At 40.2% G+C, this 17264-nt stretch overlaps 2 protein-coding genes across 8 annotated transcripts in view; one reads left to right on the top strand and one right to left on the bottom strand.

Moving 5' to 3' along the window:
- Window positions 1-17264, top strand: part of Tmtc2 (Transmembrane O-mannosyltransferase targeting cadherins 2) — a 265630-nt gene that overhangs the window by 86183 nt on the left and 162183 nt on the right. The gene's annotated exons all lie outside the window — the stretch shown is intronic.
- LOC145975691 (uncharacterized) overlaps window positions 1-17264 on the bottom strand; it is a 113734-nt gene that overhangs the window by 25955 nt on the left and 70515 nt on the right. Inside the window, exon 8 of one of the 6 annotated variants that reach the window (XM_083106349.1) lies at window positions 1531-1923. The exons of the other annotated variants lie outside the window; for them this stretch is intronic. Coding sequence (XP_082962475.1) covers window positions 1606-1923 — 318 coding nt within the window. The 3' untranslated portion in view covers window positions 1531-1605. Of the gene's footprint in view, window positions 1-1530; window positions 1924-17264 lie in introns of those variants that run through there. 6 annotated transcript variants of the gene reach the window in all.

The raw sequence follows: 17264 nt of genomic DNA, 5'->3' as shown, positions 1-17264 counted from the left end.
ACACACTCAAGCTAAGTTGGGTCAAAGGGATGTAAATTGAAATAAAAAAATATTTATTTCCCCACGAGCATCGTATATAACTTCCCTCTTTCATTTCCGCTAAATTCTGAGAGACAGAGATTCTTGTGTAATTAATCAACTCTCGTTTAATTGATTAATTAGAGAACTCGCCGACGGTATGTCACCGCACAAGAATGTTATACCGTATCTCTGTCCATATCAATTTGGATACGCGCGCTACTTCTTATGTATCATCCTTTAAAGGACACGATTAAACGCAGTGCATCTCTATAGCCGTGTGCAAAAGCAATAGCGTGCGCGTTTAGAGCATGACTGGTGGGAAATTACACGGAATTAACACAGAGGATTGTTTGTAATAAAGATTAATAGCGGGCTTTGTAACGACCGCGTTTGATACTAGCGACTCCCACCTCGCCGTGCCTTTCTCTCTGTCTCTCTCTCTCTCTCTCTTACTCGCTCTCTAATAAATGTCTCCTTCTCGCTCTATCATCCCTCCCCTCTCTCTCTTTCGCTCGCTCTCTCTCTCTACAGCGTTGCGACGAATGTTGTTTGTGTAATCAACGGAACGAACAGAGCCCCTCTGCCGCGCCGCGCGAGGGTGGGACCCACCTACCGCTCCAGTAGCGTGTAATTTGTAATTCCGCACGCTGCATTATTTTCCGCTCTACCGCTTTCCCGCTCGCCGTTCCTCTCGCGCGCTGTCAACCCGCTCTCTGCCTCCCAGCGCTCTCTTTCATCCGCACTGATGGCCCGCGCCTCTCCTTGTCGAGGGTGCGCGCGCGCGCGCGAGCGCTAAATTACGGCTTCATTCGCGTTTCGCATGACAATCCGCCAGGCACCCCCGGAAATTGTGGAACTCAAATCAGTTGAGCGTGTACGGCGTTACGCCTGACGATTACTTCGAATCTCGCTTATTACCGTTTATAGAAAACGTTAGATTCGCTAGAGCGAGGCGAAACGTTCTTCTTTTTTCATGTGAAAAAGATATAAATGTTGCATATTAAATAATTTTTTCCTCACACAAAAAAGATGCCATTAATAGCATTTGAAAAAGGAGATACTGAAAGCTTCTTAATTTTGTTAATAAAATCACATTAGTTATATTTTACTTGTCGAATTTTTTAAAGATATATATTTTATCATGCTACACTTTTTTACTCATCTCTCGGATGATTGATGGAATTTTTTTACACTATGTGTGAAATGAAAGGCAGCGATTTTATTTTTATCATTATATCACAAACAATATAATAGTAGACAACGTTACGCAAATTCAATACACATATATACATATATACATGTACCATAGTCGCGGCATAGAAATATTCTTTTTTCTGGAATATCCCCAGATATCTCAAAATCTCTCTCTGGATATTCATTAATCGATAGCCATAAGATATTAAAGAGTTTTTAATTTAATGTACACACACATATATATCTGTACATGGCATAAAATTGATCTCAATTTCGAAAGACAGCATAAAATCGCGATGTATTCATGCACTGAATACCCGAGATGCGAGAGAAAATGAATGAAAACAGCCGTCTTCACGATCGCTAATAACACGACTAATTCCGACTCTGTCAAGGCGAGTCCTCGCATCCATATGTATGCCCGGCTTCGGCAATTTTCTTCGGCAAAAACTTCTCGCCCCGATGCCGCCATCGTGCGCCGGCTTGCTCTGGCGTTGATATTAATAATGTAATCGGCGGGGGTTGAGAATTAGGAACGATGTCACGTCGTCGCATAGGTAGATAGGGTACTGCAGGCCGGTAAGTCGGTGTCCCCCGTCGACCCGTGGAGGCAAAGATAATTAAACCACGACCCCACGACGTTCCATGCGACGAGGGTGCCGTCGTCATCGTCGTCGCCGTCGTCGTCGTCGTCGTCGTCTCGGTTACCTGAGCGTTATCGTGCTCGGAATGAGAATCTTAAATGGAAAGGGGTTGTTGCGAGTAGCGAGTACGAGGAAGCTTGAAGCTGCGGCGGCGTTAATAACGCCGAAGGTGTTTGCATTGCGAGTGCAGTGCCCGAGACAACGTCGAGGATAATATAATCGATACAGTGTCGCGGAAGTTTCTCGCCGGAGAGTGCATTTGACGTACACGATTGCGCGATCAGATCCACCGTCGACATTAAAATTTATCTGGGACAGCGATTAACCGTCCCTAATAAATCGACGGCAAAATCATCGGACAAGAATTTAATCTTCTTACTACGGCCAAGTTAAAAATCTGACTTGGATCGAGCGCGGATACTTAAAGAGTCGGGGAGAATATATTACATTCGTTTTTCTAAAATTTGTTTTACATTTTTACCATATACATAATGTATGTAATTGTTTTTTCAAATCGCACAACAAGTAATAAAAAATGAAAGAGATAAGAGATATTATTTTTAAGTTTCTAATCTTTAAATGTATCGATAGAAATAATTGTTAATCGATGAAATATATAGAAAATTTTCGATAAGTCTGCGATTTAATCACATTTTATAAATGACCTTTCACGCAACATATGCAACATATATGTTGTGTGATGTAGATTTTTACGAAACAGATCGACATTAAGTTTTATGTTGTATGTTACACGGTGCGGCATAGTAATTTCGAGAGAATGATACCATTATCATTAACCTTTTACCGCGATTACCGACATTCACCGCGAAGTGCTCATTTATGTAACAATTATTATTGTCATTCCATTTTACGGGATCTCGTAGCGTTATCAAAAAAGAATGTCGCGTGACACAACAACGGTGACAATATGTGGCAAATTTCTGACATAACGATATTAATAAGAACGTATCGCGCTTATTAACGTCACAAGATTTAATTTTATCGGACGAATATATTCCAAATGCTAAAATTTAGATGCCGTTTCCTGTTCGTCCGAGTTTTGCGTCCAATGGTACAATGGAACACCTGTGCGCGCACAGGCGTATTTCTTCCAGCATTTCCTTATGAAATTTAGCCCCCACATTTTTAACACTCGTACATTTCTTACGCGATACGTTGCAGTGGTAAATTTCTTCGAGTCCCGCAGCTACATTATGGGATATAATTTCTAGATATACCAGACGCGCGAGGGGAAGTACCTATACTTTCATATACACACCACGTGCCACCGCTTTCTCGCTACAGGGATACGACTCTGTGACTTACGAGTTGCAAACTTCCAACTTGCATCTATGCGCAGCCCGATAATTCATAATAATCGACGTTTACGACTCACGTAGCGCGCCGCGCGCCAGGTAATCAAAAACATCTCTTTCGAAAACTGTTTCATCCAACAAGAATGGTTAAGCGATATCAACACTTTGCTCGCATATTTTAGCTCGCGCGATTTGTAATGATAAACCGATAACTAAATAAGGTACGAGAAAACGAACGATATTACACAGACATTTATCATCATAAATTTCACGATCTTCAAATAGCGCCTTATTTTGCTCATATTGGAAATATACAAACTTGTCTCTCTGCGATTCTTCTTTTGCAAAATTTTTATTTAAAAACCGTTATATATACGCTCGAATAATAAGACACGCGAGTACCGTCTTGTCTCCTGCTGACATCGAACCGTTTCGCGAGTTTTTTCCTTTCGTCAAAGACGATACATTTGATAGGAAGTAAAGTACTCGAAATTGGATGCACATGAGGCACGCGCAGACTCGCTGTGAAACATGTTTCTCGCGAATATTCGCGACGCAAGCGGCAACGAGGATGGGATACGCCACTTAAATTGTGCACGGTGTGTCACTTTGGCGTAGCGATGCTGCCTCCCCGACGTAAGGCGGCTTGTAAGAACCGTCGTCGGGCATTATTAACATCCACCACCCACCCACCACCGTGCATTTGTCTCGGGAACTGCCTTTTATGCGTGGCACTCGCATTTCCTCATGTCGGTAGCGTATTTGTTGTATGCGAAACGCAGCGGTTTAGGCGAATGTCATAGGAAAACGCATCTGCGTACACATGCGTGTGCACGCGCATGAGCAACCGCGTTAATGACAGCTCCGCCAGCGATGTAATTGCCGTAATTTTGGAAGCTTTCTCGTCTCCCTGGATTTTCCTTTCGTCTGCTACGGTCCCGTTTGACTTTGGTACTTATTTACATCAAATAATTGTTATGACGATTGCAAAACTGTGTCAAGTTAGGTTTACGTCATCATGTAAAAATTCGCAGCTTGTGCAAAATAAACGTATTCTTTTACGTTAAAAATGTCATTGTAAATTATTCCCATTCCGACTTGATCATCTACCTTTTTGATATATTTATAGAAATAGTTGAAAAGGAAGAGAGATGAACAATAAGTTTAAATTGCTCTTAGAATAGACTAGCAAATCCATAATTTACGGGGCAATTTTACAATTTTGGAAAATGCGACGAAGTCATGCGTACCTAGCGGCGTTATTGCAGTTTGCCGTGCATGTGCGCATGGATATGCACGATGAATACAGTCCGCGTGACGATATAAATACTATTCGGTATGATATCCAGACGCTCCGTGATGAATATGCTCAGTAATTACTAAACGCTAATTACGCTAAAATGATAATGACGCCGCTTATGCGGAAGTACGCCCGTGTTCGCCAAACTGTTCTATAATTTTACATGATAGGGTCCACCTAATATCCCGTTATCGCCGCAGCGACGAGCACTAAAGTCATTAATAATAACAACGCGCGCGCGCGAACGGATATCGATTTATTTGCGCCTCAAATTACCGTATTGGACTATCCCGCGACTCAATCTCCGCCGATAATGCTCGTTCTTATTATCGCCGGATAGATTTTCAGCTTCTTTTAATCCGCTTTCCTCCTCGTAGAAGATTTATTTCGTTTCAGATACGGCGCCGCTCTTAGATATATAGATATATCGCTCGGATATATGCGGCCGACGAATGGAGTCGATAGATTTTGATTACGAGTACCTTGTCGCATATAAAGAGATTCCAAAACTCTCCATCTATTTCTTGATCGCGTAATCCCAGCGCCATTTCCATAAGAGTATTTTCGCGATATTTAGTTCGTATAATTTATATAAGAGCTGTATACAATTATATACACAAGTAGCTAATCGCATAATATTTTTTATTTAGAGATGTTATAAGATAAAATGGTGAACGATTGGAACGATTATTCTATCGTCATAATTTATATATTATATGATGAAAATTAATTAAATTAAAATTACTCATTTGATATTAAACAAAATTTTCCGTTTTATTTTAAATAGTTTTTATTCTTTTCTTAAATTAAATTATATTTTCCATATAATTTTCAATATGGTATCAATCAATCATCAATTTTAATTAATTCGCCTTCAAAAGTGATAAAGTAAAATGGAGTAAAATTTATGAAAAAGTTAATTTTGAATTAATCAGTAATTCAAATAAAGATAATTAAATGCCAATTATCGAGCTTAAAAATAAAATTAATATTTGCATTTTTTTTCTTCTTCTCTTTCATGCATAAAATACATGTTTCGTGAATTGACGTGTTGTTCATTATAATTACTTTTCAAATCTTGCTAGATTTATAAGCGAACAGCAAGGATGTGTCCTGTCAACTCATCGCATAACTTGTGTTAATTGCAATCGAACGCGAACGTCGTGAAACATCGCAAACTTTATAAACGGATTGTGAAACAAAGACATTCTGTATTATTAGTTAATGTTTTCATCTCTTCGCTTTGCGGCGAATTTAATATTTAAGAGGCGGGAGAAGGGGTGCTTTTGTTTCGTCGGTGGCAACAACGGCGTGCAACTTCAGCCCGCAATCTTCCCTCTCCGGCGGGCAAAAGACGGCAACGAAATTCCCGGTAAGCTGCTTTGGCACGCGTGCTTGAGAGAACTACGGCCACGAAAGTGAAATACACCTGCCGTGCCGTGCGGGCTTTCGCAGATTCGCCCTCAAAAGTGGAGCTAAAGGAACGCGTGAAGAGAAAGAGAAGGGTGGCGGAAGGACGGCGCGATTTATGGCGTCTTAAGACTGCCAGTACTTTATGACGACCTTAATGTTTGCACCGTAAATTGGGTGGCTTACGACAGCGAGGCAGGCCAAAAACGGTAAAGTGAAGATCCTCCCGCCGAGTCGTGACCGGCATTCCGAGAATAATACTCTTGTTTTAGCGATAAAAAAGTTTCACTTTTAACTCGGAATTACCTTTAATCGATCATTTCGTAAACAATTTTTCAAGATATAATTAACTATATTTAGTATATATATTCTATATGTAATATTAATATTCTATATATAATAATAATAATAATAATAATAATACTATAGAATTTATACAGAGATTACAGTAATCTGTAGGGAGCTCCGATACATGATGACGGTAAATGTTGAATTGTAAATTTATTCAAATATACATATAAATATATAATCGTTGATTATATTTAAATAATGTAATGCGTTTATAAATGCGCGTGTTTCCTTCCCGTTTTTCCTCTCTCTATCTTTTATATTTTGCGGCTTTGTGATTAAAAAAGTTACACGATTTGTTTTTTAGAGACACTTGGAAGATACATATTTCTGACAGATATCTAACAGTTGAAAAGATATATTATTGCTTTTCTTTATCTTGAGTTACTTCTACGTTTCTCAAAGAAAACATTGTTATATGTAACACACATTACATTTTCCACTCTACTAGACACTAGACACCATCTCGCAATACTCCTTGCATCTCAGGAGGTGTATCCATGGTTACGTAAATGCTGTTATTATCGAAATTTGAGATGCAGACAACCCGCATTTGACAATATCTTACAGTAACAAGATCTGCTTTCGTAGTCGAAATGCGATCAATAGATTCCTCGATTCGTGAGAATCGATAAGTTGAATATAATATTTCGACCTGATGCAAGAAAAGTATTGCCTTAACTTATAGAAGATAAATTTCAAAAACCCAAACAGTGTTTTATTAAAATTAAAATCGAGGTTTCTGGGACGTGTGTGCGTCAGTCTCGGCTTTTCGATTATATAATCACGTTACCGTCAACTTTTTATTAAGGAAATTCCGTAACTTGTATCCGACACTCCGATGTTTTGCATTTAATGACCGGTTTGGCGCACCCCAGCCGCCACCTATTTAAATTTTCACGATTTGACACGGTCACGGTATTGCGTGGCGCACGTGTAATTTCTCGTGGTCGAAAGTGCCGCGTGTCACGAAGAGTTTAAAACAGACACTCGATATGAAACATAATTTCCAAGTGTCACGCGCGACTGTCATCATACCAGGTTTTCCGTTCTGACCGAATTACCGGAATGACTAATCGATGTATACAAAGGTTATTTTTGCAATTCTCTCTCTTGTAGTAAAATATTACCCGAAATCTTTGATATTTTAATTTAATACGAGAAATTAATTATGTAAAAAAGAGTCATTTAAAATTCGGATGAAAAAGTTTCTTAAATTCTTTATAATATTATTCTCTTCACTAATCAAATATAGATTACTCGAAAGTACATTATTCACATTTTCAAATTCTAGTGTGAAGAGATTTTAATATATGTATATATAACATTATTGTTTTAATATTGTTTTAGTGATATTTATTTTATTTATCTTTATTATCGTTTCTGGGTTTTTCGAAATTTCAAACTTTAGACATACGCGTTACATACACGTTTAGAGGACATGGACGCGTGAGCAGTATACCGATAAAGAAACCGGAAGAAGTTGCATACGAGGCAAGGTGAGTGGCCTTCGTGGTTCAATGAGTACACTCTCGTTCGGGTTCCACGTAATTGAGACAATGAGTATCGCTCGATATCCGAGGGTCGTGCCTACGAGGTGGCGTGTTACTTAGCGGCTCTCGCTTAAAACGGCTTCGCCCTCTTTATGAGCGCTCCTAAACTCGAGTGAGGAAACCCTCTCTCGAGGAGCTGTCTACTTATTATTTTCATCCCTTAACGCGCGCGACAAATATTTACGTAGCGTCGCCGGGATGAGGCGCGGAGAGCCTGAAGAGATACCGGTGATGATGTCTGCCAACAGGATGGAAGAAGCAGACGACGCGTTGGTTTACGAGGCAGAGATTAGTGTTAACGATGCGAAACTGTCATAAGGTAGTCTCGCGTGCGAGAGAATTTCATTTTCGGGTATAATAATATGCAGCTCGGCATTCCGGGGCTTATCGGCTTTGTTAGACTTTGTTGTTGCAAATTAATTTTGGAAATTATTGATAATGAACTAGCCAACACGATTGATTATGCCGGAATTTTATGAAGACCGGCAAAGCGGAAATCTATGGAATTCTCGCTGCATGTGCAAATAGATTCGCTATATTGAATTGGAGCAAATATACTGATCAAAACAGAAATAAAAGATAGAAAATTAATTTATATTTTAATTAAAAAATGTTTCTGCAATTAATAATAAAATTCTACTTCCTAATTTATTAGCATAAATTATTACTTCACCTGTTTATTGCGAATGAACAGACCGAATTATATAGTAGGTTACATTGCCCAAATTTAATCATACTAATTGAAGATTAATTACTAACTATAGAAGTAGAAAATATTATTATAACAATATTGCAACATAACTATTGCCTTAATCAAAATATCGGATAAATTATGTACTAAAATTATGTATTAAAGTTTGCTGTCCTTTATTTTACACAAAACGCGACTTAAAATTATTGATTATAATGTAATGAAACTCAATGAAATCATAATGTTCATTTACAATTCATCAGTCTATCCATTTCATTACCGTCTAATTTTTTGTGCTCTAATTTATACATTAATTTATACGGTACCGTGAGTGTACACATATCATCAAACTTTAAGTAAGCAACGGCCTCGAGCAGCGCTGCGTAAATCATTTCTGCAGTGTAAAGGTGGTACAATAACGATTCAGCCGTTTGTAGGTGCGCCGGAATTATTTAGCGTAGCCGTGTCCTGTGTTTGCGCGGGGTTTCCCTTCGTTATCGTAACTCCGCCAGATTAGAACGAGTGTTCAAAATTCCATAATCCGCCTTGAGGAATTTATATCGCGTCTTATGAGCGACAGCCGTTTTGGCGCCTTTATTTTATCGTGCTTCTCTCATCGGTGTTAAAGGCTCAGAGTATCACAAATCGGTATCAGAAAATCGCTCGGCGGTAATGACTTTCGGCGGAAGGTCATTCGAGGAATCCTCGGAAAAATGGAAAATCTAACGCGATAACGGTTTAATGCCCGTACCAAATGGCGTCTCGCTCGTTTATTTTCCCTGGCTGGAGAAGCACTGAAGAGAGGATATGGCGCGAAGGAGAGCTGGAACCTTACAGCAAGACACGGCACCTGTACACCTTCCTTTAGCAGGAACTTATGTAGGATGAGGTGGGTAATTACGTATCGGTAAGAAGGAAACGATGCAATAAACGCTGGATGCGAGACCTCGGAAATCTAGACGGATATGTCGACGTTATGTCCTAATCATTACCTCTATTACGGTTATGCGCATCCCTTTACATGTTTCTTATCTCATAATGTAACTTGAATCGATAATCGCCTTTTTTAATAACTGATTATTATTATTTTCCTTATTCCTTTTATTGAAACGCTAAATTATGTTGATAAAAAAATTTTCAGAAACGATAGCATTGGATTTTGTAATTTATGAACATTGACAATGTAGTTACGATCCCATAATTAACAAGATTAATGTGATGATAAAGTAAGTAGGACAAGTTATATCAGAGATATTTTGAAGATTTTTCTATATTTTCAAAATTTCACCTTGGACTTATAAAAACACGGTATTAAATAAAGTATATCGACAAGACGAGCGACGTGAAAGTACATCGCGACGTTTATCGGAAGCAAACAGTGGAACTAAAAATGTTAGACTGGACAGCACGGAGATCTAATAAGCGGAAGAACTCGAATAGACGTAAAGACATCTTTAAAGGAATAGCCGCGGAACGTATTTCAAAGGATGACTGAAAGAGGGAGAGAGGAGAGAGGGGAAGGGAAAAGAGAGAGAGAGACCTTACCTTTACGAACGCAAGGTATTCACAGCTATTTGCAGCGAGATAGAGGCAACTGCGCGAGCACACCCTCTAAAACATTGACGCGCACGTTCACTTACAGACTTCCGTTTTATTCTGAAACGTTTAGTCACACATAAATTTATTTGCCTCGTGTACTCGCGCGTGAAATTGTTTGCTCGACTTGACACAATAAGTACAATATGAATGATGAAACCCGACAAAATAACATCCGTGACGCGTAAACACCAATATCGGTTTACTAGAAATAGGTCGAGCAGAGTCGAAAAGCGGCAAAACCATCCCCCTTTCGTCACAAGTACGTTCATCATCCGATCGATGGCATCGTTCCTCCCCTGCATTCCGCTTGAAATCTGAAGAGAACGAATCACGAAGAAACGACAATGCGACATGACAACGGATTGCGTTCGAGAAAATGGATATTACGAAGCGAATATATATAGACTTGTGGCTCTAAAAAATTCAGCGCGGTTTCGTATTAATAGGAAGAATGAATTTCCGCCCTGTTTCACAGATTATGTTATACTTTGAAGCGGATATTTTCTCTTAATGAGTTTATATTCAAACTTGCAAAAATCTGAAAAGATAATGCTTTCTCGTTTATGAAAGAGATCTCGCTTGAATACACGCGTTTGAGTGAAAACTTAGACTACTTTATTCATACCGATCTAAATTTAATAGTGAGCGTCCATTTTTTTAAAAGTATGAATCTAACTTTAATTTCTCAATTATTTTCGTGTCAACTTACATCTTGAAAGAAAAATAAACTTTACTTTCAAATATCTAGATTCTTGCAGATATGTGTTATTTATAACAATATTTATATCACTACAAAGAGAACATGTAGAAATAGAAAAGATTATTGTCATATTCAGAAATATTTTTTTTCTAAAAGATTTTATTTTTTAGTACTAATATAATTCTTTTCGCCTTTGAATCTACCGCAGCATATTCGGGCCGAAAAGTATTTTTAAAGAGATATCGGCGTCGTTCGAAGAGGGCGACCACGATGTTTAGTCGGAGAATAGGATGGCAGGGAAAAGGCGGCCGGGAATGGATGATGGCGAGAAATCCAGGCAAGCAGAGGACCGCCTGTGCACACACGAGCTGGCGCGCCACTTGTGGGTCGTTCGTGCAAACCCCGGTCCTCAAACCTACGTATGTACCTCGCTAGAGCTACTCTATATTCCGTTCGACTCGAACGTTACCTACCTACCTAGCTACCTATCTACCTACTCTACCCTACCCCGTGCAAGCTCTCGCACCTCGGCACTTGTAACACACTGCCGGGGCAACCTCCGGACCGCCCTCCAGTTTCTCCCTCTTTCTTCCAGGTTCATCGCCACTCCGTTTCTCGTCAGTCTTCACATCGGTCCTTCTCTCCATCCATTCCGCCGATCCTCTCTGATCGCAAGGCGCGAGCCTTCTTTGCATATCCACTCGGCGCATATGTTACGGAACAGATAGACGACGAGACGCCTTATGTAGGAGCGTACTTGCGCTTATCCCGACCGACGTACCGAGGAATAGGGAGAGGAGATCGCGCGCACGTCGCGACTGCTCTTGCTCGGGGTCTTGCTTCCGAATGGAAGGTCCGGGAAACCGTCGGGGCTTGTTTGCGGAATTGATCTCTCAACGAGCAACGTCCTCGCTCGGTGCCATTTTTCGGACATTGCGTGCTCAGAAATTACTCAGACACGGTCGATCGAACACGGTCTTGATCCATTAATCTTGGCTCGTTAAACGCCCCGTTTTTTCGCGGCAAATTAGCGGCGACGAAGGGTTGTTTTATTTCGTCCGACGATAAATTCCTGGGTGCGGGATTCATTATGCACGCAATATCAGCGTATTAAGTTTCCCCCAAGATCGGAAGAACAGTGTCGTATATATTCGTCGCCGGTGTTTCACCCCTTTCGAGGTAGCGCCGACACACGTTCTCAGAATGTCGGTCGACGTTTTACACTCCGGCCATACCGCTGTATCACTTAAGGGTTAATACCCATTTATGCGCTGCACTCGCACATGTCTCTTCCGTTGCACTTCCAGCGGCAACGTGTGGTCCCATCACTCTGCATCCATAGCGCGACTCGCTTCCGTTGGACTGTCGAAATGTGTTGTGGAGATCCATTAGGGAGTTCGTTATACCAAATAAATTATGCAATTGAATCCTGCTGTGCTTGCTGCAATGTGCTTCCTCGATTTCTAATTTGCGCATTAAACATTTAAAGGAATCGAATCGAGTGCGAAAAATTATCTTATCATATCGCGTCTGAAAAGAGTAGTAAGAATAAAATTTCTTATTTAGAAGTCGCTCAAAAACTACTTATTAACAAAAGCCGTTATTCTTAGATATCGAAAAAGGATCATCGTCTGAATAAATGAATTAATTAAACCGAAACTGGGTCAGACTTTATAATTCGTATCTAGGACAAACACTTGCATTTATTTTGGGAGTATAATCACTAAACATGCCGTATTTGATGAAACGTGAAATTAACCTCCATTATTCACGGCTGTATCGTTTTGGAGCTGAATAATATGTTTAATTGTAAAACATCTGAAACACTCATCATGTGATCCGCGGATACACATCCGATTTTATTGATAATGCATGATATAAGTAATTAATGATTTCTGTTATATTATCGTGAAATTTAAAAAAACATAAAGCAAATATATTATTTGAGATTGATCGACCAATTCTTTCGAGATTATTTATGATTTTTATTACATATACATGTACATATAATATGCATATGCTTTTTACTGTGAGAAGTGAATTAAATTTGCATTTTTCAAAGCAATAATAGATAGCTCGTTTTTCATGTCTAATATTTTATTTTCTTCTTACTAAGAGAAAAAAGTGTATCTATTATTTATTAATATAAATCCGTTACATGAAGAACGACTCGAAAATTAATCACTATAGCTATAGTTCGCCTCGAGCGATTATCAAAATTTATTTCGGAAATCCATTAGTGCGCGGTTCACTGGGTCCACGATAAATTATGCAATTACGCGGCATCGCCCGAGGCTGCATCGATGGCGAGCCTAAGGCTCTTAAGAGCTAAGACATGCGAAATTTATTCATGGTCCTTGATTCGTTGGCGCGCAATATTCCATTTCGTAATGATCGATTCTAATCAAACCCCTCTCATACATATATACATACGTAACCAATCGGAGATAGTAATATTATACGCGATTCATAAACAAATTTATTACGATGGACTTTCGTAATTCTCGCGTCAGATTAAGCTTTTGGAAAAAGTGCGTGTTACACGTATCATTTTTTTATTTAATATAAAAGAAGCACGATAATAAGACCTTGTAAAGATTATAAGATGAGATCATAAAATGTCTATATGGGCATCGTAGAAGACACAGAACTTTTAAGAGCACGTCTGAATAATTCATTCGATAAAATAGTAGCGCATTTGCGATACATAGCGAGGAAAGATTACCTCGATGACGAATTCAATGACTGATGTATTCACGGGATTATCGTTCATAACGTTCCGACGGTCCCTAACTCTGACCTCGAAAGAAGGGATGTCACGAAAGCAGTAACGAAGCAGCGCGTCATCCTATTCTGTATGTATATGGTGCGCTGGTTTTAACATCGGACGGAACCGTCCCGTGCCTCGGCACGATTCTGGAATCCGGCGAGGGTCTAATCCCCGCGGGAACAAAGTTCCCTCTTAGTCAGGACCGAAGCGTAATTAACGTTCGTACTACGTGACCAGCCAATCGGCGACTCTCGCGATTCATAGCTGTCACTGGCGGGATGATCGCGCGCGTCGCGCAAGTCGATATCGATCGGCGGCGCGCCGGGCTTTCCCCATGAATTTACATTGCAAATCAATCGTTAATAAATTGTCGCCACGAGATCGCTGCTGAATTTAGATCGATCATTATAATCGTTGATTGCGGCCCGGACTGAATGACACCCATGAGGAAAGGAGATACAAATCATTCCTTCGGCCGATGAAGCTGTCCACATGGTTGCTTGCGCATAATTAGAGTTGAATTTTTACGAGGACGAGTCTTATTTTTTTTACAGAAATATTTAGAGAAATTTTAGGGAAATATACTCTTTTCATTAAACTATTCAATTAAAGAAAAGAACTACTGATTTTTTATTCGTTCAAAATCGATTTAATATATTTGTGGTTACGAGATGAATATTCGCAAGTAGTTTTCCGCTCGAAAAATGAAACCCTTCATTCGTCAGTCTTGTCCGCCGTTCTCCCATTTCGCGGGAGATATTGTCGATCAGCGTCGAAATCGCGTTTGATATCAGCCAGAGAGGAGAATACAGTTCCATTCGAACGCGAACGCGAGCCATATTTTTCCGGGTGATTCGCACAAACCCACACGGACCTGTCAACCGCATCTCGGGAAGTCAGATAGAGATCGAGCGGCGCACACGGGTATTATTCGGTCGTACGATATAACACGATCGCGCATATATGTGGATAGACACGTACTTACGGAGAACAGAGGAGCAGAGAGAGATAGAGGAGGAAACAAGAATACGGCGAGCACACGGAGAAATGCAGGCTGGAGAATGAGACTCGAGAACACACAGCCGCATCTTCCAACTCTGTGCGACCCGATTCGCCATTCGCCTCCAGCTAAATCCAACTCCATTGCGGCCATCCGGAGCCCTCCGCCTTCATTCGTTCTCTTCGGGAATATCATTGAACGGCTCCAGAAATCTGGAACGCACGCCCGACCCGACCGCTCCTTCCTCGCCTTCCTTCCCTCATCCTTCTCTCCATTCAGTCTTTCCATCTTGAATTAAAACGTCGAGATTCATCTCTTTCTTCGTTCGTCCTTTCTTTCTCTCTCTCATTTCTCTCGCGCTCCCGTTCTCCCTTACTTTCATTCTGTCTTCTTCACGATCCTTGTACAAAACTGGAAACGTCTCGACGCGTTGCATTTAAGAAGGCACCCCATTTCTATCTCCTAGACTCTCCGCGTTCTTTGCTAATGGCCATAAGGTGATACTAAGAAGTTTCTTTTTCGAGATGTAAAGCCTGAGAGAAGAGATGCTCGAGAGTACAGTGTATTTGACTCGACGTTGAATTTTGCAAATTTTACCGCGCTATTTTTTGACAAAATCTCGGTGCGTGTGTAAACACGCGGCTTTTCGCATCTACCGCAAATTAAATTTGCGTTAAAAATTTTGTGTGCACTATGTTTATTTATTTGTCAAATTGTAGATTAATGCAAAATATATTTACGCAAGGACCGTATATTTGGTTTTATAGCGCACGATGGGACATAGCATTTGCATTAATTTTACGTGTTGTTCGAAATGTTATGTTCAGTTATTTTCCTTGATTAAAAGTCGCTAATATCGGATATCACAAAAGATATCGAGTTCCTTTGATGGATTTTTGCGCACCTTTAAATATTATCAAATAATATGTATATAATTGTTTTATATCACAATAAAATTATCATATAATTCTGAGAAATGTATATAGCATTATAATTATGTGTTATATAATTATAATTATTAAATTTTTCTCGGAAAAGTTACCTTATTATCGAATATGCAAAACACGAAAAAAAAATATATGACACGGAGATTAAAAATCTGAAAACGCAACGGGACAGGATGAAATGTATCTCGTACCTCGAAATACCTCCTCCTCGATCACGCAGTATCGACATTTGTCACACTTTAATTTTCTGCTTTATTCGCGCTTCTATCCTTTACACATCAACCACCATACATCGCGATAGAAACCAGTTGGCATTCCCGATACGCAGAAAAGAGGAGTCTCAATTTTACTCGGATTCGCAAACTGTGATTTCGACATCGCGAGAGATGGAGAGAGAGAGAGAAAGTCAAAGAACGCGCAACCATTCCAGCGTCATCAATATCGGGACTACTACCTTTTCTCATTTCTTTCCGACGAGAATCCTTTCTGGGCCGAGGAATATCAAGGGAAAGATGAGCGTCTCAATTCTCGCGCGTCGACGGTCTCGTCTCTCCGGAATCGTTAATCCGATGTTTGCGCGGTACGAGATTAAAGGAAGCCCCCGCAGAATACCTCTCACTTTCTCCCGGCATGGCAATACTCTGGTCTCTTAAGGGCGGGGAGAGGGATGCCTACGGGATCGCTAATCGTGTTTAAGAATAAACTTCGCAATCCTCCTCGCCCTCGACTCCCTCCCGCTTCTCGGGCGCAACATCCGAGCGAGAATACATTAGCATGATTACTTTCCTGCACAATGCAAGGCAGCTGCGACATGTACACAAGACTCATCTCTCTCCACCGTCGCCGTCGTCGTTCTCGTCGTCGTCGTCGTCGTCGTCCTCGTCGGTGTCGGCGAATATATCGCCGCGCTTCCTAAGATCGTTTGTTTTGCGACTGAATTATTCAGTCGTGCTTGACGCACCAAATCTTAACGGAGCGAGACCGGATAAGAGCGATACGCGAGACGAGGTTCGCGAAACGTTTGAAGCGACTGCAGGAAACTCAATAGCGACCTTAATCACATTTCATTTCGCGTCATATGGATAATGATTCTTTTTTATCTCTATCCTCGCGGTGAGATTCATTACGCAAATTGCTTTGATGCTTAATACTATTCCATGTATGTGTCGCTGCCAGTAAACTAGTTTTAATACTGCACGAAATATTATAAAATAATACGTTCTCTAATGTTGGTATTGCGTATGACACTCTGTTTATGAAGACAAACGACATTAGATTAGTTAAACTTATCTTTGCAAAATTATTGGAAATTTTTTGCCAAGTTTATTACAAAGTAATATCATTATTCCCAAAGAATGATCTTGTCTCAAACTTGTACTTTTTATAAAACAGAAGAGAAAACTTTATAAAATGTATAACCTTTACGCGCAGAAAAGACAAAACCTATGTTTCATGCTTTAACGAGAAATTTACGGGAACAATGTTCGTCATAATTTCTCGTTACCCGCAACTTTCTATTCCCTCAATCTTCGTGCGCAATGAAAATGCGTCTAATCTGTCCAGATCTTTATAAGGCTCTATCGATATCCAGGCGTTTCATCCAACGTCTTCATCCTCGTCGTTCTATTCCGCAGGTGAAGAATGGCAACAGCCTGGAGCTCGTTTAACGGAAAAATCTCAAAGGCACGAGAAACTTCTGAATGGCTCTTTGATGTTACTAGTCGCTACGAACCGGCCCTCTCGTTTCGAGCTTCCACCGCACCTTCCACCA

The sequence above is a fragment of the Camponotus vicinus genome, unplaced genomic scaffold (assembly GCF_025532165.1).
Source record: "Camponotus vicinus isolate PSW18456_S1 unplaced genomic scaffold, iyCamVici1.0 SCAF_8, whole genome shotgun sequence".
NCBI lineage: Eukaryota > Metazoa > Arthropoda > Insecta > Hymenoptera > Formicidae > Camponotus > Camponotus vicinus.
Note: the sequence above shows the minus strand (reverse complement) of the source record. Positions and strands in the feature narration are given on the sequence as shown.